This window comes from Macroventuria anomochaeta (assembly GCF_010093625.1).
Source record: "Macroventuria anomochaeta strain CBS 525.71 unplaced genomic scaffold BU25scaffold_19, whole genome shotgun sequence".
NCBI classification, from domain to species: Eukaryota; Fungi; Ascomycota; class Dothideomycetes; order Pleosporales; family Didymellaceae; genus Macroventuria; species Macroventuria anomochaeta.
The window spans coordinates 312,830-339,289 of NW_022985380.1; the positions used below are offsets into that span (position 1 = coordinate 312,830).

General features: G+C 52.4%; 11 protein-coding genes across 11 annotated transcripts; 5 read left to right on the forward strand and 6 right to left on the reverse strand.

Annotated features, from left to right (window-relative positions):
• Positions 1–1,686: 1,686 nt before the first annotated feature.
• Positions 1,687–2,536, reverse strand: BU25DRAFT_73901 (uncharacterized protein). Its single transcript, XM_033712068.1, has one exon. The coding sequence runs from the start codon at positions 2,344–2,346 to the stop codon at positions 1,768–1,770; it is 579 nt and encodes a 192-aa protein (XP_033561049.1). The 5' UTR covers positions 2,347–2,536; the 3' UTR covers positions 1,687–1,767.
• Positions 2,537–2,978: 442 nt separating this feature from the next.
• BU25DRAFT_73993 (uncharacterized protein) lies at positions 2,979–4,980 on the reverse strand. The gene is made up of 3 exons (XM_033712069.1): positions 4,269–4,980; positions 4,107–4,220; positions 2,979–4,058 (listed from the first exon to the last, which is right to left on the reverse strand). Exons 1-3 carry the CDS (start codon positions 4,860–4,862, stop codon positions 3,075–3,077), a joined length of 1,692 nt encoding a protein of 563 aa, XP_033561050.1. The 5' UTR covers positions 4,863–4,980; the 3' UTR covers positions 2,979–3,074.
• A 1,141-nt stretch (positions 4,981–6,121) lies between these two features.
• On the forward strand, positions 6,122–6,700 carry BU25DRAFT_74037 (uncharacterized protein). The gene is made up of 2 exons (XM_033712072.1): positions 6,122–6,534; positions 6,659–6,700. Exon 1 carries the CDS (start codon positions 6,161–6,163, stop codon positions 6,521–6,523), a length of 363 nt encoding a protein of 120 aa, XP_033561051.1. The 5' UTR covers positions 6,122–6,160; the 3' UTR covers positions 6,524–6,534; positions 6,659–6,700.
• Positions 6,675–8,679, reverse strand: BU25DRAFT_74001 (uncharacterized protein). The gene is made up of 2 exons (XM_033712070.1): positions 8,540–8,679; positions 6,675–8,488 (listed from the first exon to the last, which is right to left on the reverse strand). The coding sequence occupies exon 2, from the start codon at positions 8,462–8,464 to the stop codon at positions 6,848–6,850; it is 1,617 nt and encodes a 538-aa protein (XP_033561052.1). The 5' UTR covers positions 8,465–8,488; positions 8,540–8,679; the 3' UTR covers positions 6,675–6,847.
• Positions 8,655–9,257, forward strand: BU25DRAFT_74023 (uncharacterized protein). The gene has a single exon (XM_033712071.1). The coding sequence runs from the start codon at positions 8,845–8,847 to the stop codon at positions 9,187–9,189; it is 345 nt and encodes a 114-aa protein (XP_033561053.1). The 5' UTR covers positions 8,655–8,844; the 3' UTR covers positions 9,190–9,257.
• BU25DRAFT_74058 (uncharacterized protein) lies at positions 9,258–10,393 on the reverse strand. The gene has a single exon (XM_033712073.1). It carries the CDS (start codon positions 10,016–10,018, stop codon positions 9,326–9,328), a length of 693 nt encoding a protein of 230 aa, XP_033561054.1. The 5' UTR covers positions 10,019–10,393; the 3' UTR covers positions 9,258–9,325.
• BU25DRAFT_342906 (uncharacterized protein) lies at positions 10,286–11,397 on the reverse strand (the record flags this gene model as incomplete). Its single annotated transcript, XM_033702931.1, has 5 exons — positions 10,286–10,461; positions 10,515–10,585; positions 10,848–11,212; positions 11,264–11,297; positions 11,351–11,397. The coding sequence occupies 5 exons, from the start codon at positions 11,395–11,397 to the stop codon at positions 10,286–10,288; spliced, it is 693 nt and encodes a 230-aa protein (XP_033561055.1).
• Positions 11,398–11,545: 148 nt separating this feature from the next.
• BU25DRAFT_394204 (uncharacterized protein) lies at positions 11,546–12,765 on the forward strand. Its single transcript, XM_033704729.1, has 3 exons — positions 11,546–11,688; positions 11,749–12,029; positions 12,122–12,765. Exons 1-3 carry the CDS (start codon positions 11,649–11,651, stop codon positions 12,470–12,472), a joined length of 672 nt encoding a protein of 223 aa, XP_033561056.1. The 5' UTR covers positions 11,546–11,648; the 3' UTR covers positions 12,473–12,765.
• A 96-nt stretch (positions 12,766–12,861) lies between these two features.
• BU25DRAFT_74118 (uncharacterized protein) lies at positions 12,862–14,296 on the reverse strand. The gene has a single exon (XM_033712074.1). It carries the CDS (start codon positions 14,191–14,193, stop codon positions 13,003–13,005), a length of 1,191 nt encoding a protein of 396 aa, XP_033561057.1. The 5' UTR covers positions 14,194–14,296; the 3' UTR covers positions 12,862–13,002.
• A 1,966-nt stretch (positions 14,297–16,262) lies between these two features.
• Positions 16,263–20,443, forward strand: BU25DRAFT_74133 (uncharacterized protein). The gene is made up of 2 exons (XM_033712075.1): positions 16,263–19,546; positions 19,597–20,443. The coding sequence occupies exons 1-2, from the start codon at positions 16,522–16,524 to the stop codon at positions 20,364–20,366; spliced, it is 3,795 nt and encodes a 1,264-aa protein (XP_033561058.1). The 5' UTR covers positions 16,263–16,521; the 3' UTR covers positions 20,367–20,443.
• Positions 20,444–23,951: 3,508 nt separating this feature from the next.
• Positions 23,952–25,391, forward strand: BU25DRAFT_74307 (uncharacterized protein). The gene has a single exon (XM_033712076.1). It carries the CDS (start codon positions 24,188–24,190, stop codon positions 25,262–25,264), a length of 1,077 nt encoding a protein of 358 aa, XP_033561059.1. The 5' UTR covers positions 23,952–24,187; the 3' UTR covers positions 25,265–25,391.
• Positions 25,392–26,460: the final 1,069 nt, after the last annotated feature.

Consider the following 26,460-nt stretch of genomic DNA (forward strand, 5'->3'; position numbering starts at 1 on the left):
CCAGTCGAGAAATGCAAGCAGAAAAGCTGGTATGTCATCTGTTTTCGACAGGTAGTATGTATGCCAGACAATACTCTTGGAAGACAAATCTTTGGGTGTGCTTTTTGCGTCAGAATATCCTGGTCTCCCCTTCAGCACCCACGGGTGCCAACAACTCGATCCTATCTCGAAGGTTCTGTGGGAGCTTATCACGGAACTGGTACAAGTCTTCCTCGGATGGTACCATGGGTTTCATCTTCCGTAAGGGCTTGCTGGGGACCAAAGACCTACCATTTGCCATCTGTTTGAATTGTCGTAAACATCCAATTGTTCCTGTCTTGTGAAGAACGGCATCTCCATAACAAAACACTTCTTGTTAACTTTCGTGAGTAAGTCAAGTACTACTTGAGCTCTTGTGACCTTGTCTTTCATTGACGCGGGAGGACTTAGCTGCGACGTTGAACGGTCCCAAGGGACATGTTGTGCAGGTTTTCTTGTTTGCGAGTGGCCCATTCAAGTCACTGAATGTTGAGTCAGAAGCTGAAAGCGGCCTGTAAGAGGCAATTCGCTCAACACAGCGAAGTCCTGGTTAGGCAGACCGATAAGTGAGCATATGAAGTCGAGCTCTTTCGATCTATTTCCAGCTTTCCTAAAGACTGACATGACTTCGGGCCTTGCCACGCTTTGACCGTCAGCTTCTGCAACAGACTCGAATATAGTGCGGTATTCAGCGCGAACAACGTCGTCAAAATCCCTTGTTCGTCCAGACAGAGCACCTGAACTGTTTTCCTCAATGTTAGTTCCCGACATGTTGGAGTGCATCTCTGTCGTCTGCATCGATACGCGTTGAGGTTCAGATATCATGCGCTCGCTCGCTCGATCTGCATATGTCGTCGCAGGTCCATTGTTCGATCTTGCACGAGCTCGCAGACCGGGTGTTGGCACTGCAAAAACAGACGATACCACAGTCTCCTCAACTTCATGCTGCGCCAAGCAGCATATCCGTACGAAGTAATGTCTTCTATCACTTACAGCTGTATCATCCTCACTGGAGCTATGGCATCGAATAAAGTCGCTGCAATGTAACGCTGCCTCTGATCCGTCTCGAGCATCCAGGGCGTTTAAGATCTGCGACAGCAATACCTGACAGGAGCATCTCGCACCATGATACGATTGCGTCTGGGTTGCTGTGATAGTTGATAGACTTAGAGCCGCTATTGCGCATGAGCATCAAGCAGTGCGAGTGTCGAACCGCATATCAGTGACTAAATCTTAAGGAAAGCGCAACCTAAGGCCAGGTATCGGACGATGTGTTTCGAGCATCTGGCTGCGCAATTTCTGCTGCACAGTACTTTTCGGTTTTGACGGTAGAACCAGTGATCGTGCTGCGGCCTGCCTGCATCAGTCACGGCTATTGCCAAAGTCTGTCGGCAACACTTGGTGATCTTTGACGAGTATGTTCTGAACACCAGTTATCAGGCGAAGTAACGGTATATCATATCTCACCCTTGGCTTGATGTCCTTGTGCCAAATGCGATTCAGATATAGATAGGCCACCGCGACAGTAAGACAGCCCATCGAAGTTTGCAATAAAGAGTCTCGGTCCGCAGAGGCCGGTCTGGACATAAAGTGTTTTGAATCACAGTCAGCAACAGGCGAAATGATGATACCAACGTACCTGCCCTCAAAAACATTAGACCCGTCTTGTCTCACATAGTCTTCGGTAGACTCACGTTGGATCTGTGTAACTACCAATGAACTTGACAATGTGTCTATGCGACAACCGCTTCATAGTAATGAGTTCATTCTCGAACTCTTCCAAAACTTTCCTGTCTTTGCGGAAAGTGAGGCCTCTGATAAGGCATTTTCTTGCATTTTCTTTGTAGCTGATGTTGCTTTGTACCTTGTGAACAGCTCCAAATCCGCCTCTTCCCAACTCTGAAAGTTGTACGAATGGAAGATCCCTGGGTTCTGGAAATGTCGATGTTTGCCGTTTTCTCTCTCCAGGTCCAGGGCTTTTGTAAGCACAAGACGTTGTGCGGTCAAGAAGGCATCCCTGGTGGTTTGGTCTGTCAGGCAAAACGGCAAGGTGCAGGGGAACCAAAGGTTCGTCAACTCTTCGTCGAGAAAAGACTGGACAAGATGAGGCTGATTGATCGTACGCAATACAATAAAGATGCTTGGAACCCGACCCCACGACTCGTGGGGTTCATTCCGAAGTACAGTGGCGATGTCCCTGATCGTTGCGTCGTCGAAAGGCGCGCGCTCAGTAACTGGGCCTGACTGTGCGAACCAGCTAGCATGCATCAACCTATCGATGTTCTCCATCATCGTGAGATAATGAGGCGAGATGATTCGTAGCACCATCAGGTAAACGCTCGCAAAAGCCGGCGAAGACTCAAGAGCTTGGAGTGTTGTAAGAATGCAATGGCCCACAATGCCATGCAGGACTCACGCAGCCACTGCAGCTGCGAAAACATAGTTAACCAGCGGCTAGAACAAGCCAATCAAGCGTGCTCTTGCCTTAGTAATTTACAACCAGACATCTGAGTAAAGCCTTCCAAAAGCGGTTTTGTGAAAAACACGACTTCTTCAGTGGCAAATTATAGTAAACGAGAGAGAGCATAGATGGTCGTGTGGTAGATCTACGTTTTGGTTATGACGTTTTGGTCCTCAACACAAGTTGCGCGCGCCCAAGATGTCCCACGTTCCACAAGTCGAAGATCAGAACGCTAACAGAACGGCGGGATTATGGAACACTGCCGTTGAAGGACTCCTCGTATATGCACGAGAGCGGGAATTGTCTCAGCCTCACGTTTGCCTGCTGCACACGAGCCTCAAGCAGAAACAAGGCAAACGACGACGTGTCAAGCCACAAAACTAACACAGCAAGGGTATCTTGACTTTGGACAGTATGGAAGTGTCGTATTCCTAATGTGGAAGTCGGGATTGCCTTCTTTAGGCTGCTGAGCAGTTGGCAAGGCGCGCATCTCTAAGGCTCATCGGTTTTGTGCACAACCCTTCTATGGTCGCTTCATGAAACGCTTGAGCATGCAATAGGTATGTCATTATGATGTTGGCTTCAAGCTCGACCCTCAGTCGAAGTTCGAACTGACATCATCCTCCAGACTGAAGTATAGCGCCGACAGCCCCACCGTCAGCGCAGCAACCATCCACTGTCCGATAGCGAATCCACTATCTCCTGACTGAGTGATGAGATCATATCCAATCGAGACTCCGAAGCTTGCTACCAGTACAACCATGAGCGCCCAGCATATCGCAACCTTATTGGGCCCTTCAATGATATGGATGCCCCATCCTTCTAGAAGCTCATCAACACCGAGGGAACGAGTCAAGCTGTCTCCAAGTTTCTTTGGTAGTCGACTGACATATTTAGCACTCGTACTTTGCGAATGCGCATTGTGCTTGTAAAAGTAATGTAAGAATGTCCGAGAGTCCATAGGTGGCGGTACAGGAGGTTGCAGATTGTATTCATACTGCTTCGATGCAATGATTTCTTCAGACGGTAACGGATCGCTGGAGAAGAAGCTCACTCGATAACCAGCTTGAACTCCGAAGTGGACAAACTTGATACCTGCAGGCCGGTATAGAAAGCGGCGCCAGGTATGCTTCCGAAGGGCGAAGTATCTGTGATAGATTTGGCGAAAGAGATGGGCATCGGTGCAGATGGCGGCGCCGTTGGACTCGCTAGAGGCAACTTGGATCTCAGCCAGCTTTGTCTCGTACTTTCCAACGTCCACGCAGAGCTCGAGGTACTTGTTTCGCACGTAAAGTCCATTTTGCTGTGCGGTAGGGGCTTGCGAGTTGCCTGACCCAACATAGGTATTGCCAGAACCAACCGTGGACGCGGGTGCATTGCTCTGGCCAATACTGCTCTGACTCAACTGCAACGAAGTGTAGTTCAGCTGAGCTGTACCTCCTTCAAGCTGTGAGGGTGTGGTCCGGTTCTGACTGGTGGGTTGAGTCTTTGGTGCAGGCCTCGTGAGAAATTCAAGCATCTGCTGGTATTGGGCACCGTTCTCGACGGGCAAGTCCGCGAACATCTCGTCCCCGCATTCCTGGGACTATCAACTTTGAGGTTCAAGAAGAATAGTCACATTACTCACACAAGTCCACTCCAAACGCTGCGTACCTGGACGCGGCACCTCCCTGAGTTGTGTTTTCCACCGTGCATAGGTTGAACATAGGGTCTGTCCAAGCCAGCTCTTGTTCTTACGGACCTGTCTGAGGTAAGCTAAGCATGGGCATTTCGCATGTATCTAGCTTACTATCTGTCTCTTGAGAATAGACAGGTCTCGACGCAAAGCGATAACCTCTCCGACCATATCGTGTTCTGTTCGGGCTTCTGGTGTATGGTTGACGGGCTCGTCGTTCGGCCCACCGTCGTTACCATGTTCAGTTCTTTCTGGTAGGTTGTGTGATAGTCCACCTCCGCCGATTACGGACTCAGATCCAGAGTAGACCCTGTTTACCGACTCATCAACTACTCTTTCTACTAACCCTGTTCCTGTCCGTCGACCATGTCGACCTTCAATCTTATTTCTCGAGAGTCTGGCCCGATGTGCCCTTGATACCAAGGAGGAAACACTCGAGCCTGACGAATTTCCAACGATTGAGTCTACATCGGTGTCGTCTGACTCATCGTCATAGACCTTTGACTCTTCATCAGGAGTCCGAAATGCGTAGACTATTGGTACCTGGGCATTTTCATCTGCCGAGTTTGCAAGTCGATTGGGTTCAGCTCCAACCGTGGGTTGTTGATGAATATTCTCTGAGCGTCGCTCCAAGTAGGCCAGGACCTGGTTAGCTTCGATGAGCCTTTCCTCGTTCTTTTGCTTCAATGTCTGCATGCGCTCATCCATAAGCTTGACAAGCTCGAGGTCCGATAAAGACGTTAATCCTTCAGTTTCAACTGCGGAAGATGGTGGCGAGGACAGAGCAGGGTTATTTTTGATTTTCGCCTCATCTTTTGATTTTCTTGGTGCCTTCTTTTCTCGATTGACTGCCTGTTCGAGTTCCCGTATCAAATCTCTGTACTTGGTTGTTAGTGTGGAATGCCGCTGAATCTCGGCTGCATCGTCAACGGCTGCTTGCTCGCCTATAGTTTGAGCCAAAAGATTCTGTTGAGCTGTAAGCAAGGCCTCAATCCTGGCCAGACGTGGACTATCAGACCCTTTGTCTGGTGGTGGTACCACGGCTGCCTGTGGTCGTGGCGGCGATGCATGCCTTACATGTTGCCACGGATGCGGATGATCGTCCTCGTATAGGTTCAGGTATGAATCGTACCACGGCTGCATTGGCGCAGGAGGTATATCGTCTCTACGGTCGCGGGGATACACTGGGTATGGATGAAGAGGCTCTGAACCTCTGTCATGCGCGGCCCAAGGATCTCCTCGCTGCTCTCTGGGCCATATTCTCGTCCTGTAGTCTCCTGTGGTGTGTTGCATATACAGAGGTGGACTGGATGGGCGCCTGGCTGCTGCATGTCTCCCTGCTCGTCGACGATACCAACCATCATCTCCGCTATTTGATTCGCTTCCCGAATCGTCCAAATATCGGGACCTCCTCTCGTCGGATCGTTCAGGTCTTCTGGTCGGTCGTGAAGACCCACCAACGTTGATGTGGATTGTTGGCTTTGTGTCAAATGGATTAGACTGGTTCACCCTCCTAGCGTAATCTTCGGAGCCGAAAGGGGCAGAAATGGTTTCGTCGGACCATCTGTGTGCAGACGATCTCTGTGACCGTGTATGCACCGGATCGCCTGACCAGGTGACATTCGACTGCTTCGGTAACGAAGATCCTCCAGCGGTTGCCCTTTGTTGCGGTTCTATACTTCCATCCACTTCTTCCGCAATATGATCCAGTCTCCGAGGTGGTTCCACTTCTGCCATATCTCGTTCTGAGCTCGAGAAGATGTCTTCGCAGGTGGGACGCTTGTAATCTTTTGGCGTTCTTGCAGCCTTGTCTGTCTTGGAGTCTTGAAATTTGTGACCAAAGCGTACAAGCGCAGTTTCCATCGCAGTGAGGTCACTGTGTCTTTGCTATAAGACGGTCATGGAAGGAACTTCACAGTTGTCGACATGAATGAGAAGGGGTACAGATGGTGTTCCAAGATGCAGCTGAAAGTCGAGGTATGACAACTGGGGGCTGAGCCACCTGCATGATCAAATGTCTGCGCCTCCTCTCGTTCGCTCTCTTTCGCCCTCGACTGACAAAAGCCCATCGTCAAAGTGGCTCAGCGCGCTTGAGCCCTATCAGTTTGACTAGTTGCGCTATCGTCTTTTGGGGGTCACAGTCCAAAGTTGAGAGGATTTTGTGGGGGCTGAATCCTCTCGCTTGCAACCTTGCTCCGCGCTTGCACCTCGTGAAGAAGGTTCTCACTACATCCGGTGAACTCAGTCCTCCGCCGGGTGCATATTTCAGTGACATCCCTTTTCGAGATTTGGGAGGGCCAAACAGGATCGAAAAACTTCTTCGTCAGCCACGGCAGCCAGCCTTGCATGGCTGTGAGGGCGTGTGGTGACGTCGATGAACGTCAGTGGTCTCTTCGCTGGAAACGTGTCTGGTGAGCTGTGAAAGTGGAAAGAGCGGTCGTTGGGACGGAATCAGCGTCATCTGTTCTTTCGTAGTAAATGTGGCTAATAAAACTGCAATACAGCCAACAAGTTCAAGAACACTGGTGCGTAGAAAAGCAGTATGCATTATGCTCATGACCTAGGCCGATTTATGCGAAGAGACCAAGAAGTGCATCTACCGAAAGAAAAGAAATGTGCGCACGTATCTCGAACGCCTCAGGGTATCTATCGAGTAAAGAAATTCGTAGCATAGTTCCAATATCCCGATCACCTCAGTAGTCCTCATCGCTGGACTCACTGCCAACTCGTCGCGACTTGCCGTCGCCAATCTTCCACGCGCCATGCTCCCAGACAATCAAGTCTTCGTTCATGAGGTATTGCTCAAGAGCGGTATCGACCTTCCAACTCGCAGTATCGAGCATATCTGCGCCACTCTTCCTGTCCTTCTCAAGATGGCGCCCAACATGTTCCATGCGCTCCTCCCAGCTCGTTGGGCCAATGAAATCTCTGTCGCAGCCAGAGAATGGACAGATCGACTGCTGTGGAGCGCAGCGAAGCTGCAAGTAACAGCGCGTCTGGTGCTCCTGGATGTTGTCTTCATTGATGGGATGCTCTTTCATGTGGCGAGCACCGGATCCGTGTGCGGCGTGCATGCGGCGCAGGTGTTGCGTAAAGAGGTCTTTGCGGTTGAAGTCATTGTAGTACAGTACTGAGGCGTCGTTGGGGTCAGTGGTGGGAGCGCAGAGATTGCATCGCCAATAGCCGAGTTTGATGTGCTGAGTGCTGACGTGGCGCTTCCACTCATTCTTGGAAGAGAAGGTCGATGTGCAGTTATAAGCGGCGAGTGGGCAGGGGAAGGGTCGGCGGTCGTCTTGGTGTTGGGTTTCGATGTTGGCTTTGGAGGCACCTCGAGGTCGGCGACTTAATTTATTAGAGCTCGACGAGCTCACCACTGAGTCTTTGCGAGCGCCACCGCGTCGCCTTGGGGCTCTAGCGGTGTGTTGAGCAGACCTCCTGCGCTTGTTACCCCGGTGGGTTGGGCTGTAGTCTGAGTCTGAAGCAGACTCATCTTTAAAGTCGACTGGCTGGACTGACTCGGCATCGCGGACGGAGTTGCCGATACCGGAATCTGTATACTCCCTGTATGTATCGGGGGCAGTCTCTGTCTTGACAGACGGTTGCTCGGATTCGATAGTAGCTTCCTGCTTGATGTCGGCGGATTCGGCCTCTTGGATTGGGGGTTCGGGCTCCTGGTGGGCGTACTCAATTTCTTTGAGACTGATGCTTGCACCTGAGGTGCCCGACATATACGAGATGTCGCTGAACTGCTCAGTGGTGCTGTATGGTAGCGAAGGCTGGAAGAAGTCTATGGGACTACCATAGGAGACAGCGTTGTAGGCATGTGGCGATGGCACTTCGTTCTGCGAAGCGTAGCTTGATATTCCAGAGATTGACGTCCGGTCAGGCGATGCGTTGCGGTAGCACTCGCTCGAAGGCCATTGTGGAACGTAATGCTTCTGGTGCTGACTGTGCACTGGTATGTTGGCGTGCAGCAGACCAAGGGATTGTGGTGATGGGTCGAACATGAAGCGCTGCATTGGCTGCATGCTCATTGTGCCATCGTCGAGACGGCCGAGATATACGTTATCGTCGACGATGCTGAAGCCAGATGGGTGTTGCTTGTCGGCATAGGGATAGCCATAGCAGTCAGATGACCAGTTAGGGAAGCGTGCATCATCCATGCATTGTATTTGTGGGAGATTTTCGAACTGTTGGGATGGCATATTGGTTGATCTCGATTGGGGTGGACAGGATTTTTGTACGCTCGGGGTAACCGAGATCAGTAAAGGACAAGGGAGATGTGCTGCAAAGGTACAACAATGGCACATCACACCAAAGTAAGTGGTAATATGCTGGAGTGTGTAAGCGTAAACTCAATCATCTGAGATCGATGTCCTACTTACGGTGGCTACCCTTGGAACTTATAACAAGTACTCAAAGGTTACACCTATCTCAGACACCAGTCTGTCGAGTCGACTACTAGCTGTAGACGAATAGGATATGTTGTGTGTGGACTGAAGGGGCGCAGCATCGAATACAATGTCGGTGACTAGAGGCAACAGATTTAAAAACTTGATAACAATTTGCACTGCCACTTCTTTAGACTGGTGTATTTCCACCCTCAAGCTCACATTCCCTATCTGCTTTATGATGGGCTTGTTCGCAGAGCCGCATCATTTTGGGTTTAGCGAGGAATACATGAGGAGTGATGCGCAAGTGCTTGGCTTGCATAGGGGCCCTGCAGCTGCATTCACCGGTGGAGACAAGGGACAGCTGGACAGCCACTACTCACCCACCACTCGCTGTCTGGGCGTCTAGCTCTTGTTTACGAAGATCTGATAAGGTAAAGTCTACCGACCGCAGCCCCAGTTTAAAAAGCAATTACAGTATGGTATGGCGAATCGCTGTCATATCACAGTGCCTACCGAACCGAAAGCCGTGCACGAACTGCGTTCCCGACTGTCATGGATGCGCAGGAACAGGGGACCTTACCTGGTCCTGTAAATGCCAACGTGACGCTCCGCGGGTTCGCTTTGCTTTGGGGGCCAAATGAAGGATCAGCTCTGAGGTGACGAACAGCGAAAAGCGAACAACCCGGGCGCGTGAGAACAGACGACCATCCTTTCGGATGTCTTGAGGCCGCTCGTGGCAGAGTCGCGGAAGGCGACAGTCGTGCTCCCGCACGTGCATCAGGGACCTGGACATCGAGCAGATGCCCAAGGCCACAAAATAACAAAGGAAATGATGAGTGAGCAAGCCATGGTCTCGAACGGGAGAAGATGCATCTGTCGAACGAGGAGGATGCTGGCGAGGGTGGTGGAGACGCCGCATTCCATTGGAGAATCGATTGCATGGAAGCACACCATCTGGGGCGCAATGCTATTGAAGACGCTTGAACAAGGCAATGAGGCCAGGGCGGAGCACAGATATTTGCCTTGTCCTAAGCCGTAGTACACAAGAGGGCGTTTGAAATGACAATTGCGAGAACTTGGTGGTGAATGGACCGGACCACGCCCGTGTAGGCTGTTTCGCAGGCTGCGCGCTCCCCTCTCACTTCCGCAGTCGCGTTTAACCTGACTCGAAGATCGATCGATGGCTTTGATAGTCCTGCTGGTGAGGATTGAGGCGCATTCCAGCGCATTGGGGGCGGTGCGACCCGCGGAAGATGGATGAAAAGGATTGGACGGAAAGGGCGGGGAAGTTTTGGAGGACCTCGAAGCTCGAGCAGTACCACTATGACAACAACATGCTCCAAGCGCCAGCTGCAGGGGCAAAGAAGTCGTTGTCGTCTCAAATGGCGATTTTGATAACAAGGCCACCGGCGGATCTGCTTCACATTCCGCTGGACCAGAGCTTATCGTTTTCGTCATGGTGGTCATCATTTTATGAAGCTTACGCTTGGCACATCAGCTGCAGTCCGCCCGCGCAGACCAGGACCAGGATCGAACCACCTGCCACAGGTACCAACACGATGGATTGAAGGACTGTCATAAAATTGGCTTTAGGACTATCGTTTGACCGGCTACGTAGATCAGGCAACCAGTGCGAAGTACTGCGTGGGATGGTAGTCCTCCATTTTGGGTGCTATGTTGATCTTCTATATTGCAACCCAATTGCAAGCTTACAGCGCTGATAATACACTGCGCAGACTACACGGCGTACTTCTCTACTAGACGTTCCTCAATTCCCTCAAGGATCCATCGGTGCTCAAGGACCTCCAGGTTCTCGGCTTCTGCCAGGAACAGCTTATCCGGATCCTGCTCAGGACCCATCATGCCTGCAGCAGGATTCTGCATGCCCATCTGCTGTGAAACCTGGTTGGCGGCTAGAAGTGGAGATTAGCTCCATTAGAATGAACGGGTCAACGGAAACACTTACCATTGTTACTGCCAAGGATGAAGTTGTAGACTGGCTGCAGACCAAAGAGGGTGAGGAAGTACCACGACAAACTAGACACCCATCTTACGTCCAAGTCACGAGTTCCTACACCAGACTGGAGCATGGACTTGAACTGCGGAGTCAAGGGGAAGGGAAGTTTCACTATCGAGCATGGTCAGCAGATATTCTCCTATATGGCCCCGCGTGTACAGCCTGTAGCAAACGCCATGAGGAGTATTTTCCGGAGATTCAAGTCACTGCATTTCCGACCTGCAGCCACCTCCATCGTCTCGAGAGTCCAACAGCTCTTGCGCCACCAAAGAGAGGATAGACTTACTGATAACAAACCCCGAGAAGAACGCGTTGATCCACCCCATAATCAACGTCTGAGGAATCATCATTGCCATGTTGCCCTTCATCATGCCCATCATACCCTCCATAGCCGCAGGGTCACTCATAGGGTTTGGTCTAGGCTTGCCCCTCATCTCAGGCTCAGCCAAAAACTTGCCCTCCTGGTACGCCTGTACCATGTACGCCTTCCTGGCGGAGAAGGCAGCAGGAGAGAGAACATTAGCGTTCTGACGTAGCGAGAGACCGCGCGCGAGAGATCGTTGTTGGCGGATCTTAGGCAGGTCTTGCTTCTTGGGGGTCGTTTGGAGGAGAGTCATCGCGTAGTGGCGAAGGATACCTGTTAGGATCTGGAGAATCGTTAGGAAAGAATATCATGATATATAAATTGACAAACATACCATGACCACCGTGATAGGGAGCAGAATCCACCAACTTATCATTTCGTCAGTACTGTGTTGCTGCATCTGCCGGCGCATTGCACGTACAACAAGGCAGGATCCCTATGGATCGTCTGCACGATAGGTTCAGCCATCTTGCCGGTCGAAGACAGGATGCGCGCGAAGTGAAGGGTGGGGTGGTGGTTGACGTGAGGTTGCTCGTTTGATGATGAAAGCTCCCAGCGGAGCCTCGTGCGGCGGACGGACCCTTGTCACCTCCGCGCCTTCCTTCTGGAAAGGTGTCTTCCATCAACCGAGCTCTACAGCTTCGACATAAACATAACTTGAGCTCTTTCGCGACCATATTACCGCTGCTTTGGGTCTTAGCAAAGAAGTAGTAGTCAACATGTCGGCGACACAAAAGATCGCGGTGCACTCACTCTCCGGTACTTGACCCAGTTCAAGCACAAACACACGTATACAGGCAGCAACTAACAGCTTCCCAGACCTGAAAAACACAACAGACGATGCACTCCCCAACTACCTCCACTCTCTCAAGTTCAAGCAAATCCACACACAAACCGATGTCAGGTTAGCGCTCGGCTACAGCGCTGTCATCATTGCTGGCGCACTCTTCTACTTCGACTGGAAGTTTGGCTGGGAGGCTTCAAAGCCGTACACTGCGCCCGCAGTAGTTGCATACTTCCTCTTGAACGGCGCATTCTCGTACTGGCTGTGGTTTGTAGAGAGGGGCGTTGTGTATGAGGGAGAAGGCAAGACAGGGAAGGTACGTTTACAACCACTCCACACCACCAACAACGCTTGTGCTGCCATTCCTAGCGACTTTTGCATAGAACTGTGGCTAACAAGCATATGCAGATCCGCATCTCCTCCTCAACCAAAAAGCACATCCCCATTTACGAATGCGACGTCGTCTTCACACCCACACCCTACACCTCAAACCCTGAGCAGAAGATCCACATCCGCGCGCCCATGACACGGTGGTTCACATCTGACGGCTACTTCACCGCGAAGCCCTTCCAGCAATGGCTTGCGTCTGAGGTCCCAGTGATCGGTGCCGCAGACCCAGACAACATTGTGGAAGATATTGGAAGGGGAAGCGGGGCACAGCAGTTGAACTTAAACAGCTCGAATGCGATTGATGTGCTGAATCAGTTGAAGGCTAGTGGGTCGAGCTTTGTAAGTGGGGAGGGGAGGAGGAGGAAGTGAACGACTGCCGCGGACTAGGAGAGTGTGAAGAGGAATGAGCGAGAGCATTCTCCTGATTTTGGCGTTTGGGACAAAAAGCTGCACCCGCTCGGAGTGACAGCTCCGGGATATTTGGGCTTCCGTAGGGCGAGCGACCTGTTCAGTATTTGAGAGCCGTATAGCGGACAAAATGTATCACACAATTTATACTCACTCGACTGACAAGAGGAAAGAGGAAACTGAAGCATCGTTCTGGCTACGGCGCTCAGGAGGAGAGACTGAACCTACTCAGAGCGACAACTTATACATGTTTGGGCTTCTTTAGGACGAGTGACCTGTTCAATTGATCGAAACCCACGAGGCATACAGAATACATCACATGACTTACACGATTTTGAGATATGTAAGAATCGGATCGAGTGTGATGCTATTTTGTTATGTGAATTCGTTACATGCTTATAAATGCTGTGCCAACAACGCCAACAGAACGCTATGCACATGTTCTGGTACCCAACTTGGTCCGCTTATCTTGCGTGTATGCAACTTGTTGTCTAGTCAGAATCCCTCTCAAGCAAAGGCAGTACTTCAAGCTCCCTCTGGATGATCCTCTCAAACTCTTCCCTATCAATGCCCGATGCTCTTGCCAATCTGAACAAGCTCTTGATATCCGTACTGATATGCTGTTTGACAGCCAGCTCAGCCTGGCTGTGGGTCGCTGCTTCCCTCTCCAACCTCTCAACCGACCTCGACGAGCTAGAAGACGACGGACGTGGGTGGTTCAGCGCAGCATGTCGTGCGTCGTCGACCGACTCAATGTGCTCCGTCCTGCTCTCTTCACCAGATCCATTGACATATGATGGTGGCAGCGACGAGTCGTATCCGTTAGGTCCTAGGTTCGAAGTCTCGAGCGGCTCGGTTTGAGGAGCGCGAGTGTAGTTCAGAGCATTGCCGTTGAGTGTCGATTCGCCAGCTTCTGGGCTCTCTTCGTCGGGGTCGTGCGCGTCGAGCGCCGGTTGTACCTCCGAAGCGTACCGTGCGAAATACTCCAGTTCAGACTGTGTGGGTCCGATTTGTGTGCGGCTGTTTGTTTGCGGCACGGGCGAGCGTTTCTGCGCAGGTGTGCGGGTGTTGGGTGTCTGGTCATATGCGGCCCAGTAGGAGCCGTCGTCATCTTCATCGTCCTCTTGCTGCGACTCCGAGTATTGTGTGATTTGCTGTGTGGGGTAGCCGTTACTCTTCAAGGGCTTGCGATGGAAGCCTGCTTCATTTGCCTCGCCTAGGCTTTCGAACCATTCTGTGCCATCGTCGGCATTTGCGATTCCTCTGAGCTCAGCAAGGAGCCATCTGCTGCCGCTCTCTCCACCTGTGCACCAGAGGTATGTTGGGATAATGCCAAATTCGCCCAATACCAATCTCGCATGTAGTGTCTCAGGATCTGACCGCCTGTACAGTATTTGGTCTGGGTCTTCCGGCTCGATCTCGCCAGATGCTGGGTGTGGCTCGACGCGGATCTTCTCTATGACCGATGGTAACTTCGCCGCGACATCCCGGTCCCAGCAAAGGAGGGAGAGCCAGTCGTCTGTAGCAACAAGCTGAAGTCTCTGGCGAAGAATCGGTGAGACAAGGGGCAGTAGTCCTGGTGGAGCCTCTTTTGCTTTACCTGATACTGCGAGGCAGGCCAGGAGCGGGGGAAGGAGCTCCCTTGAGTCGGGTTGTAGAATAATTTGGTCGAGCCCAGGCATTGCAGCTGATTGTGGGGCTTTGTTGGGGGGGCGGGGGGGAAGATGGTCTGAATTAACTTTTGACGTCTCGAATTACTGAGCGAAAATGGTACAGTAGCCGTCGAATGCAGAACTACCAAAAGTGTCAGGATGTCGTATGGTGCGCTGGTTGCTAGTCTGGTGATTCCGTCACATGCGGACGCGAACAGTGACGCGCGGGGAGACTGATGCACAAGTGCGGAGTTGGGGACGCAGGGGAGCAAGAGTCAAGAGAACTCTGTGGTGTCAGGGAGAAGAAGAGTGAAGAAACATTTGCATTCTGGAGACGAGCCATGTTTTGCGGGCAGAAAGCTGGAGCAGTGGAGTTTAGTTTCCGTTCCGCCGAACATCGAAGGGTCCAGTTGATTGAGAGCGCACGGTTGCGATTGCCGGCAATGTTGAACAAAAGTTCCAGATGTAGGTGACCGCGGCTAAAGTTGAGCCTCACGTCCGTCAATCAACAGCTTTCGATTTCCCAACAGCAGCTCAACTTCCTGAGGTGCCCCGCATTCAAGTGCTGTTGTCCTGGGCCGTGCCTCCAGATGATGTTGCTCTCGCTGCAGCTTCAGCTGTACTCGATGACCCGTCGTGGAAAGGCCTTGTTGTCCAAGCACTTCTTCAGATGCGGACAGCGACAAACCGGCCTTACCAGTGGTAGCAGTAAGTAAGGTTAGTAGAAGAGCCAGATCGCTCGGTGCGCATCTGAAACCACGTGAGATATGACGTCAATTTGATTGTGGACTTGAAGAGGAAATGGCCTTGCAAATCAGAGGAAACCTTTCCAGCAAGTTCTCGCGCGCGAATACCGTCTTTGACGCCATTGTTCATTGTCAATACAATTGAACATAGTTGCTTTATCGCTGACTTCTCTGCAAATCCATTGAGGCATGACAGATGATGCTGACGAATGATAATACCAGCACGATCAGATTCACTCAACACCCCATTCAGTATCTTTGCCGTGATCGACCAGTCATCTCAATGTTCCTGACATGGGGCTCAAATGCACATCTCTCACTTTCTGTCAACCATCTTTTCGGATTGCCCCACAAGCTTGCCCGGGAACCGGCATCGGTCACTGAGCCAGCCCAGGCACGGCCTCGTTCCGCGGCGTGGCTAACAGGAGCTTATGTTTTGCTCCGCCTCGCTGTGTTTAAAGCTTGAAGCTTAACCATGAGCTGATGAAAACGCCTGGCATACACTCAAGCACTTTCACACGCGATCAATTCTTCCGGTTTGCTCGATCCAAGATACTTCGGCATGTAAGGATTCGAGTTAAACCGCAAATGAAAGCTTGTTGGTCTTTATATGGCACTCATCGGCACCGGCTGCTAACTCCAGGCTAAGCGCCAGCTGGTGTCTGGTAATGAGGTATATGAGTTTGAGATGAATGCGCAAGCAAAAGCTTGAGATACGAAGATATGGAGTCTATAACGCATCGTGACGACGGAGGGCTGCTCCGACTTGCAGAAAAGATGCGCCTGCATGAAAATGCAGTGTCGTTGAGCATAGCCACTTGCCCTGTTTCAGAGGGCTAGGGGGCTGTGCCCTGCCGTTGTATCAAGTGCCAAGAGGGCAGTCACCACCGGTGAATCTGCCTTGGGAAGCTGCGATCAAGCTCGCAGCTCCTGGTGTATGTTCGCGCTTGTTTCGATCTCTCTTCCACCAGCGTTCGTTGGATCAGCTAGACGACCGTGTTACCTTCGAGTCTGCAGAAAGTGTCTGCTTGGCAAACAATCGTCTCAACAACCCCTGCCAGCACATTGGAGTTCATAAGAGGAGTCAGCCTTAAGTTCCCCTACCAGCCGCAGCAGCATCGACCATTACACGAGACTCGCGCTGCTTTCGCCTACCGTTCGACCCACTTCTGTAACTCGCGCGCGCTTTTCCCGTTTTCTCACATCCGGTCTTTCGTAAAGTGGTCGACTTCGCGGAAAACCGACACCGCCTCTACCACTGCAGCAACTACCCTGCGCAAGGCAGATCGCAAACGTCAGGCCTCAGGCTAGCTTCACTTATCCTTGACCGTACAGAGGTATTACCTACCTGGGTTGCCTCTCTATACTCTGTTTGCGCGTTTTGATGCGCTACTGAGCTACCTTCTGTTGTTGTTGTTGTTCGTTTGGTTCCACTGGCCTCTCGCATAATCCCACCACAGCACTCAGGCAGCACTATGCCTCCTTGACCGTCGGGTATCGAAGTCACGTTATTCCCTGGTGTGTACTTGATTGGATCCATCGCTCGCCACTCATCCATACACCGTCTACCTGTCCAATCTACCATCTTAGCAGGCTGTCACAGCCGTTATTCATGAACGCGATCGACGCTCATATGCAGCCACGAGATGGCCAGCGGCGTCAGCACCGCCACTTCGAGGATGCGCCTGCCAATGGCTACCCACCTGTGTCTGGCACCGGAAATCTCTTGATGCCAGATGCGCAAAGCGCATTCACCTTTTCGGCTGAGCCCACAGCCATAGCCTACGACAATTCGATGATGGCCCTCCCAACATCAAGCACGCCAGGTCAAGATTCTGTGTTCACCCCTAACGTTGGATCCTCTTTCGACTCCGCCTTCCACCCTGACATGGCCAGTCGCTCATACCCTCCAATCAACGCATATAGTCAAGGGCAAAGCCTCCCACCAGGAACCTACAACAGCGTTGGCCAACCTATCTCGCCGTCACACTCCGCAGAGCACCTCAGCCCAGAGCCCGGATATGCAAGCGACCTCAACCAGCACGACCTGAGCAACTATACGACACCGAGCTTCAATGGCCAATACCTCGACGAGTCGTTCTCGAACCTGAACTTCGCTGAAGATCCCACTACCACTGCCTTTCCTCCTTACCAAGGAGATGTAGACATGTCTCTCTTAACGTCTGGCACCCTGAACACATACAATGCCCAAACGCATATGTCCGCGACCAATGGAGCATTCGCCCATCAACACCAGCTGATATCCCCAATCATAACGAACAACTCCAGTCCTGCAACAGGTAACGACAACTCGACGTTTCCAGCAGTGCAATTTGCTGGAGAAGCCCAGAGCTCCTTCACGCCTCCCAATCAAGCGAGTCACACACCACATACCATACCAAGGAAGCCTTTGCAGAGTCCACCTCTGACGAACAGTCCTGGACCCATGTCATTGGCGAGTCCTCGTCCTCTCCAACGCCATATGACAAGTCCGATTGTTCGAGTAGAGAACTACAGCAGAGAAGAGTCACCCTCACATTCAGACAATAGCCGTGGCCTAAGCAGACGAAGCCTCAGTAGTCGGCGATCTGGCAATCATCTCTCCCCATACCCACAGAACGATTCCTCCGATGAAGAAGATTCGCACGAGCAAGGGCGTGTTCGTACGGTATGCCGAGAAACAGAACGCAATGAAGACGGCTCTTGGCTAGGCACGGGTGGTCAAGGCCAGGCTGGACTGAGTCCCGAGGATCGTCAAGCAATGGGCGACATGCTGGTACCAAGTCTTGACGAGATCGCAGAGCGTAGAGCAAGGATGGAAAAGAAGCTTGAAGTACAAGACTGGTTGACGAAGAGCGAGGTTGGAAGTGAGGCAGGAGATGTTGGTCCATCAAGCAGCTACCTCAAGCCCCACACCGGACGACGTCGTGCAAAAAGCCAAAACGATGCCAATCGCCAGGCTCTTCAGGGCAGTTTCGTGCTTGGGGTACGCACTGACCTCGAGAACTTCAGTCCCAGGTACATCAATGAGCAAAGCGACTACGGCGATGATGATGACGACGATGAGGATGAATACGGGGATTCAGACTCGCCACCAGCCTCTGTTAATATACACGCGGATCAAGCAGAGGACTCGTACTTTCCTGCCACGCGAGAACCTAGTCCAACTACTGATGCGATCGTACAACCATGGATGGACGTGCCGATGCAGCCACCGACAACAATGAGCCATTATCAGCCTCCAACTTCGAATGCTGCAATGATGCGCTTTCGACAACGAGCAAAGGATGTCGAGTCTGCATCACTCGCTGCAACTGTTGGATCGCGCCGGCTGAGTGAGCCGGACCTTGCTAGTATTCGTGGATCACCAGGTATTGCTCGACTCATAGAGCCCGAGCCCCGCAAGAGCGATGAAAGGCAACGGCGTCCAAGTTTTCTACGGAACATTCGACGTACCCCAAGCAATCTACTCAAGCGCAAGGGCAGTATGCCTGTACAGCAGTCTTCGGACATGGGATCGGATCAATCCAAAGATCCTGTCTTCGAGAGGCCCAAACGCATTGGCAGCTGGGGCCGCCCCAAGTCTCCAAGGGTTAACACCAACCTCAGCGACAAAAGCAAAGAAGGCGTCCCGTCTAGCTCTTTAGGTCTATCTGCAACTTCGGGCCCATGGTACCAAGGCGCTAAGAACGTCATCAAGCGAAGCCGTAGTCGAAGTGACATTGGCAGAAGCAGAGGCGATTCTGGGAAGTCTTTTGGCCTCGCCGAGCTCATGACACAGCACGGTGGACCACCTATGCCCATGCTTGCTTCGCCGCTTGCAGATACGGAAGCGACAAAGCAGTCTGTGCAGCCGAGTCCCGCCGCAGACGATGACGATGACGAACAAGAGGGAATCACGATGGACCTCAAAGTGCGCACTGACCCTATCATCCCGAATCAAGAAGGATTTCGAACACATGCTCGACAACTGAACCCTCGTCTAGCTGACTTCATGGTTGAACGAGTTGCTCAGGAGCAGATTAGAAGATACAAGCGACTGCTTGAGTTTCGAGTAAAGCATATCAATGTCGTGCAAAACAAGAACTGCGCATCAAAGGGTTTCTGTACGGAACTAGGGGGAGAAGCCAAGCAACTTCCTCCAAAAGCTGGCAACAAAGACCCTGATCAGCCGTTCATCGGTTTCCAGATTACGGCTCCAGGCGAGGAGGACGACGATGATGAGCTTCCATCGGAAGGAACGGTCGTGGCTGCACAGCTCCCCTCGGGTGTTCCTTTGCCGCCTGTCAAACGTCTGCCAGCTGAGTTCGAATGCCCGTTGTGCTTCAAGGTGAAGAAGTTCTACAAGCCATCTGACTGGACCAAGCATGTACACGAAGATGTCCAACCTTTCACGTGTACCTTTCCTAACTGCCAGGAACCCAAATCTTTCAAGCGCAAAGCTGACTGGGTTCGTCACGAGAACGAACGCCATCGACAGCTCGAAAACTGGACCTGCAACATTACTGATTGCAATCACACATGCTTCCGTAAGGACAATTTCGTGCAGCATCTCGTCCGGGAGCACAAGATTGCTGAACCAAAGCAACGCACTGGGCGGGCATCCAACAAAGACCCGCTTGCAAGCAGTGACTCAGGTACGTAACACCGAAATGAGCTTGATGAGTAATTGCTAACAGTATTTTAGATGATATTTGGGCTATCGTCGAAAGATGCCGACATGACACAACGAAGCAACCCAAAGACGAGCCCTGCCGGTTCTGCGGTAACATCTGCAATAGCTGGAAGAAGCTCACTGTTCACCTGGCAAAGCATATGGAACAGATCAGCATGCCCATACTTCCGCTAGTCGAACAGAAGCTTCTCAACGCCGACACCATCATCAGCCCTGTAAAGGAGCCCCCAGACGCACGCAAGTTATCAGCCGCATTTACTAGAAAGCCAGTTGGCGGCGGCTCCTCGCAGAACTCACCCAACACAACTTTTGCGCCTGGTATCAACCCCTTCGGTCAAGTTCCTCATAACAACCCAACCGAGGCAGCGGCCAATGCCATGCACTCCTATCCTCCGCCTCAAATGGTTCCGCCGCAGCAGAGTGGTTATGCAGCCTACGCTACAAACAACGTCCATTACTCCAACCAGACCTATCCAGGTCTTCAAAATCCGCCAAAATCTCCTCTAGTGTACACAAATGGGTTCCAAATGCAAAATCCATCATACCTCAACATGGGTCCCATGTCTGCAGTTCAACAACAAGAACAGGCAATGTTCACGAATTCTCCCACCGAGACAACTGTGTTCCCCAGCTACTTTGCTCCTGATCAGCAAAGTATGACAGGAAACTTCGATCCTACGTTGCAGATGCAGTATCAACAACAAACGCCCTCGGGAACATACCAGGCTATGCAATACCTGACAAACCAGCACCAACAGAACTATCAGTATCAAGGACAGTGATATGCTTGTGAGCAGGGAAGAGGGTGATCTAGGAGGAAGAAGCTGCAATCTCAGCGCAAATTACGCCTAACGACTTTTGGTTTTCACATCTCGACGATATCCCTGCTGCCTTAAATCGCGTTTTCGGCGGTCATTCTGTCGCTTGCGCTTCACTCAGTTGTATATTATAATTGATATAGTGCATAATGACATATCAACAACGACCAGGATTCTTGCAACATGCTTAAGCGTCCCCCAAAGTACTAATACCAGAAACATTGTCTCTTGTGTAGAGCGCAATGGCTGTGAACCACGACATGCAAGGCGAGAAATGCAGGACTCGATCGCGTGCACCACGTCAAATATAGCAACGGTGGCACCACTTCTTGAGAGAAACAGGGAAGAGTCGCGTGCTGGCACGGGTTGCTGTTGTGTCCAAATGCACCCCATCAGGGTCGCAATTGTGTGCCCTGCGGAGGTAAGGCATGATGCAGGTTTATAGATGGACTCGAGCCTGGTCGGTGAACTGGAAATTGATCTAAATCCATCTTGAAATAAGAAAAGGAGAGAGCGTCGCAGGAAAACTGCAGCTTTTGAGTTCTCATCTGGAGACCAGACATCTGATCTTAACTTGGTCCGAGCAAGACCATCAACAACGCTTAATGAATACGAGAATAGGCTGCAACTCCGGCATTTGCATACCAATCGATCTTCGAGAATAACACAGGTTTCTTCCTTTTGCGATAAAGTGGGATGGCATTGTGCGTGGTATCAATCCTACGCTGTCATCGTTGGTGTGACTTCACATGTCGGCGAGGGTCATCGGCCGGACCAAGCTATCGGGCTGCCGACGGCTGGAGGCGGTGGACGGGATGACGCAGCGAGGAAGGCTGGAGGTAGGCGACTTGGCTCTTGAGCTTTGAGCTTTGTTCAAGTACTCCATCCAGCACGTCAAGACAAGATGTCGTTCAGCTTTGCACACAAGATTAACCTAGCCGCGACATGTTGTCTAAACAGGCGACCTGATCGATCTGCAACCACGAACACGCCTCCTCCATGTGCACGCTGGCCCCAGCATGACGATCAGAAGCTTTGACGCTCAGGCGCGGGCTAAGCTGCATGGCATCGTGCTGACGTTGTATGCTTCTGAGACGCAGACGAGACAGCTGCTGAGCCAATGGACGCCAGATGGCAGCATCGCAGCTCGATAACGGGCGCGAAACACAGCAGAAGCGCGAGGCGACGCATCTGGACTTCAGAGTTCAGGGCAGAGCAGCGGGGCAACACTTAGGCACTGAAGAACCCTTGAAAGGATTACGGTATGGCATGCAGAGGCAGGCTTTGCGGTGGTGAGATGGAAGCATGTGTTCTGTGCGACTGTGACCACCGCGGCGACTGTCTGACCCGAGTGATACCGACGATCAACACTGTTTGCTGTCTTTGCAAGTGCAAGACTGCTGTCTGTTGTTGAGGCTTGCGGTTTTGGAGCACGGATTCAAGGAGCTTGGGCGCGCCGCTTGCAGTGCAAAGCTGGGGGCGCCGTAATTTGGCCCGGGCAGCGAATCGGCCGCAAGAACACACAGCGAGTTCAGCGCTGCGGGATCACGTTGGCTACGCGCGCGGGATTTTCGGCGATGTGCGACTGTGATTTGCCTGTGAAATGTGCATTTCCATTTCACGCCAGAGCAGTGCGAGGCCTTGCGGGCTAGAGGGTGATGGGCAGCACGTTCGCGTCCACCTGCCACAGACTCAATTGCACATTGCGTAGCCCTCGGGCTGACCGCTCTGTTGCTGCCCGCTTCTGAGCCGGGCCGTGACGTCCGGCGCGGCTCTCCCTTGTCCGTGAGGAGCGTTGGAAGTCGGTCCAAACTGATTGAAATCTATCTTCAAGCTTTCCCGTAGAGCTACCATGACATGTAGAAGCACACTCCCCAGATGCCGTCATGTGCAGCACGGTCGCGCAGAACAGACCCCAGCACTGAGCAGCTAGAGCGTCGCGAAAGGCACGCCCGTGGCTGACCTGTTATTGGCAGACATCCCTGTCAGCAGGCCGCGCCTTCCGCGAATAGAAGAACCCCGCCCATCGCCCTTTCCCTCTCGCGCCCAACCACAGCTTCTCCTTCCTTCTCCAATCATCCTGCACCACCACGACTAGCCATCGCATCAACCAGAATCACGAGTCTTGCGCTACAACGCGCTCGTGGTCACAACACGTCAAACCGCACCGGGTACCTTTGTGTATCTGCTCGGCGCTTCCACACGGCGTGCTGCCCAGCGCAGAATTGGTACTCGCAGGTATCCGCACGCGTCGGCAAAGACAAGAGCTGCGTCCTGCCGCCCTCCCAGCCAGTCAACGCGAGTCGCGCTCCTCACCACCACAAAATCTCGTGACTGAACTTTGCTGCGGCCTGCTGCATCCGTAAGTCTACCATGCCCATCTGCGCGGTGCACCTCGTCGTCGATTGACTGTTATCGCGACGCGCCGCCGTGTTCTTTTCTATTGTTATTGCGCGACAGTTGCAGTGCTGCCTGCGCAGCTCGCCCTTAGAACTGTCATGTTGGTCCCAGCGCTGTATACCGTCGCGCGTTCCCGGCCTGCCATGCGCTCCTGCTAACAACGCCCCGTTAGACACAGAGAACACACGGCTCATTAACGCTGCTCGGCTCTGTATCGCATACTCTGCCAGCTGCTTGGACTGAGCCTGCTGTTGCCAGCACCACCTGCGCACCGCGACAATATATCTCTGCGCAGTCGCTGGTCGCCCTAAGAAGCACTGATCTCTGGCGCCGCCATCCGAGCACGTTCTAGCAACACCGCTACCAGAGCCCTACCACGACTATCACGCCAGCCAGCGTCACCTCGCCGGCGCAGCAATTACCCAAGCGTGTATTTGCGACGTGCATGTGCCGCGCTGATTAAAGTCGGTAAGTGTCTTCATGGGCGTGCATGAACCTGCATTGCCAACACATCACCTCCAATCGCCCGCCCGCCAACACATGCCTCCCCTCGACCTCCTCCAATTGCTCGAGTATCTGTGCCTCGGACTAGCTGACGGTTACTCTTAACAGTGTAGACATCTTTCGCAGTCCCTTTTGACTGGGTGAAGCCCTGAAACGGACTCTTCCCCACACGGAGCGGGCCCTTAGACTGCGTATTCTTACCATTACCGGCCCACTCTGCCCTCTGTGCGAGTGCACCGCCCCAGATCTGACTCGGCACCCAATTGCCGTCATTGCGCCTCAAGACCTACGCTGAGACTAAGACCGTGCGCGCCTCGAGCACTTCGCCTCATAAGCGTGGCCATTGACAACGCATCAAGCATCGGCTCTGCCACGACGTGACCAGTTTTGTACTGCGCGCCTAGAAACACGCTTCCCGCTCTCGATCAGCAAACAAGACGCACCTGTCGAGGTAGCCTTCACCACCTAGCTCACTGTCAAATCAGCCACTGACTATATCGATCAAGCTGAAGTCAATCCTCCGTAAGCCTCCAGACGCTCAAGATACGCGTTATTGGTCGCATACTAATTTCGGTCCCAGCTCTAGGCTACCATTCCTCCAGCCTGCCTTTGTAGAGCTAGTATCTAAGTCGCGTCCCTGCGCGCCCATCATACGTGTTTCTGCGAATCACACAAGACCCCGTCCCAGGCAACGCACGACACGAGCACTCGCAATTGAGGCTCGTTCCATATACGACTGAGGCTTCCACGAGGATCAACTACCCTGCGTCTGTGTCAGCCAGTGGCGCAACCGGGGTAATACTCACAACAACGCCGCTTCCAAGTCGCGCACGTCGAGCTTGCCTTGTACACCCACAACACCAACAACAAATATTCCTACCATGACCGACTACGCGCAATACCAACAGCCCCACCATGGGCACGCGCCCGGGCACATTCAGCCCTATGGCGGCGCTCAGAACCCAGCTGCTGGGAACCCATCGATAACGTCACCCACACAACAGCAACAGATGCACTCGTATCAACAAACATCGCCAATCCTCCCATCGCAGGGATACGGCCAAGCCGGCGCGCAACACCAGCAACACCCCCAGCAAATGAGCTACGCACAGCAAGGCTACATGCCTGGCATGCCCCAAGCGTACGGCATGTCGCCAACACAAGCGGCAGCCATGGCCACAGCTGCTGCTGCAGGTCCGGCGGGAGCATATGGATATGATCAGAATACGATGCATGGACAGCTTGCGCAAGATCCCAGAGCATCTCCGCGCATGTCGGGAGGACAATTGAAGCAAGACGGACGCGCCGCTCCGCGATCGCCTACTGCTGTATCAGCTGGTATGGCTGGACCTCTTGCATCCCAAGTCCAAATGACACCCGGTCAGATGCAACAACGCAGAATGAGCACCCAGATCAGCAGTCCTGCGATGCAGCAACCTCAGCCCGTGATGAGTCACGTAGGACCTCGTTCGTCTATTTCCGTTCCACCCCAGATGTCGGCGCCACCCCAACATCAACAGTCGCCCGAGCTTGTAGCTGGAGCGCAGGCCGAGGAAGCCCCGCTCTACGTCAACGCCAAACAGTTTCACCGAATCCTGAAGCGCCGTCTTGCAAGACAGAAGCTGGAGGATGCCCTCCGTCTCACATCAAAGGGCCGCAAGCCGTACCTGCACGAGTCAAGACACAACCATGCCATGCGCCGCCCGCGTGGACCTGGTGGTCGATTCTTGACTGCCGAAGAAGTTGCTGCTATGGATGCTCAAGGCAAGGATGGCGAGACCGACAACAAAGAGAACAACGCTGCGCCACCGGCGCCCAAAGCTAGGAGCGGTGGCCCCAAGCGCAAGGCTTCTCAAACTCAGCTGAAGGCCGGTCCACCCAAGAAGACCAAGGCCCAGCAGAGCATCAGCGAGGAAGACGAGGAGGACGAGGACGATGATCTGGAGGATGACGGTTGAATACCTCAGCTCTCCAAACCCGAATCACTTCGTGGATCCTTCAACCTCTAAACCTTTTAATCTCGACTTTTACACTTCTCAACACCCACCTTCTTGACGATTTACGACAGCGAGTCTTTCGGGTCAACGGTTGGCTTTTGCATGTTACCCATATTGTGCGCCTCGATACACCCTTCACCATCAAATTGTCTTAGCAACGGACGACCCTCCTTGAGAGGATCGAAATATACACACATGTTGGGCTGGTCTAGGTATGGTGCACTTATCTTGTACGGATGGACTGATTGACTATTGTGCTTTCTGGTTGTTGTATTCCCCTCTTGTGGCTTTTTGTGCTTTACTCTTTTTCTCATACCCCTATACCCCACATTCGTTCAGGAGCTGGATTGGGAGCATCCGCGGGAAGCTGGTGCAGGTAGTTATGGATATAGAAAGGATTAGTCTTCAGGGACGAAAATGGATGCCATGTTTGCGAAGAGTTGTGTCTGTTTGCATTGTTTGACGGTGGTGTGTGTCGTGGTCGGCATGAATCACCGTACCTTCGTTACAGCTTTTGGCTTTGGGTCCCGGTGCGTTCTCGATACTCTCTCGGGGAAGGCTTTTTGCGAGTCAGTAAATGATCCTGACACTTCTTGCGTGCCCATGGGCTAAATTGATTTATGTACAGGCAGTAGGCGCGCTTTAAGCGTCAATTTGGCCCTCGCGACATTCTTCGTTTCGCACATCAGGCCATCCGTAAGGCTCGATGGACTGTCATTACGAACGTTTTTAATTGTTGTTGCTGTGCAAATCTGATTCGCCGTGCAGCAACGGAGCAGGCTGGCTTACAGTGCATGCCGCTAAGCCATCAGGTGTCGACAGCCTGCTCAGCCTTCACACAGCCTGATCAGAGTATCGCATCTACGTCCTTCGTAATCCCCGTCCTTAGCTGGTATCTCCATGAGACAATCTTCGAGACGCCTGGCTTTCTCTAGATCAGGGTGATTGACCCCCTTTCAACTTCACCAGTAGCTGCAGCTGCAGTTAAGTTTGTACAGTTCTCGGCGCAAATCGTGAGCAAAAGCAGACAAATCTATCAAACGACTCACGGAGAACGAACACACGGAAACAATTACACTTCGCCTTAAAGCGGTAACATCACAAAATTACGAAACCTTCCCTCAATACTCGAATTAAGATCAACCCACAAAATTCTG

What these genes read in the sequence shown, in the direction of transcription:
- BU25DRAFT_73901 (XM_033712068.1), bottom strand. Translation starts at nt 2,346, where the DNA reads ATGGTGCTACGAATCATCTCGCCTCATTATCTCACGATGATGGAGAAC.
- BU25DRAFT_73993 (XM_033712069.1), bottom strand. Translation starts at nt 4,862, where the DNA reads ATGGATGAGCGCATGCAGACATTGAAGCAAAAGAACGAGGAAAGGCTC. An exon ending in CTATTCTCAAGAGACAGATA is followed by an intron (nt 4,221 to 4,268) that starts GTAAGCTAGATA and finishes TACCTCAGACAG; the next exon opens with GTCCGTAAGAACAAGAGCTG. An exon ending in AGCGTTTGGAGTGGACTTGT is followed by an intron (nt 4,059 to 4,106) that starts GTGAGTAATGTG and finishes TGATAGTCCCAG; the next exon opens with GAATGCGGGGACGAGATGTT.
- BU25DRAFT_74037 (XM_033712072.1), top strand. Translation starts at nt 6,161, where the DNA reads ATGATCAAATGTCTGCGCCTCCTCTCGTTCGCTCTCTTTCGCCCTCGA.
- BU25DRAFT_74001 (XM_033712070.1), bottom strand. Translation starts at nt 8,464, where the DNA reads ATGTGCCATTGTTGTACCTTTGCAGCACATCTCCCTTGTCCTTTACTG.
- BU25DRAFT_74023 (XM_033712071.1), top strand. Translation starts at nt 8,845, where the DNA reads ATGCGCAAGTGCTTGGCTTGCATAGGGGCCCTGCAGCTGCATTCACCG.
- BU25DRAFT_74058 (XM_033712073.1), bottom strand. Translation starts at nt 10,018, where the DNA reads ATGATGACCACCATGACGAAAACGATAAGCTCTGGTCCAGCGGAATGT.
- BU25DRAFT_394204 (XM_033704729.1), top strand. Translation starts at nt 11,649, where the DNA reads ATGTCGGCGACACAAAAGATCGCGGTGCACTCACTCTCCG. An exon ending in CGCGGTGCACTCACTCTCCG is followed by an intron (nt 11,689 to 11,748) that starts GTACTTGACCCA and finishes ACAGCTTCCCAG; the next exon opens with ACCTGAAAAACACAACAGAC. An exon ending in GAGAAGGCAAGACAGGGAAG is followed by an intron (nt 12,030 to 12,121) that starts GTACGTTTACAA and finishes AAGCATATGCAG; the next exon opens with ATCCGCATCTCCTCCTCAAC.
- BU25DRAFT_74118 (XM_033712074.1), bottom strand. Translation starts at nt 14,193, where the DNA reads ATGCCTGGGCTCGACCAAATTATTCTACAACCCGACTCAAGGGAGCTC.
- BU25DRAFT_74133 (XM_033712075.1), top strand. Translation starts at nt 16,522, where the DNA reads ATGAACGCGATCGACGCTCATATGCAGCCACGAGATGGCCAGCGGCGT. An exon ending in GCTTGCAAGCAGTGACTCAG is followed by an intron (nt 19,547 to 19,596) that starts GTACGTAACACC and finishes ACAGTATTTTAG; the next exon opens with ATGATATTTGGGCTATCGTC.
- BU25DRAFT_74307 (XM_033712076.1), top strand. Translation starts at nt 24,188, where the DNA reads ATGACCGACTACGCGCAATACCAACAGCCCCACCATGGGCACGCGCCC.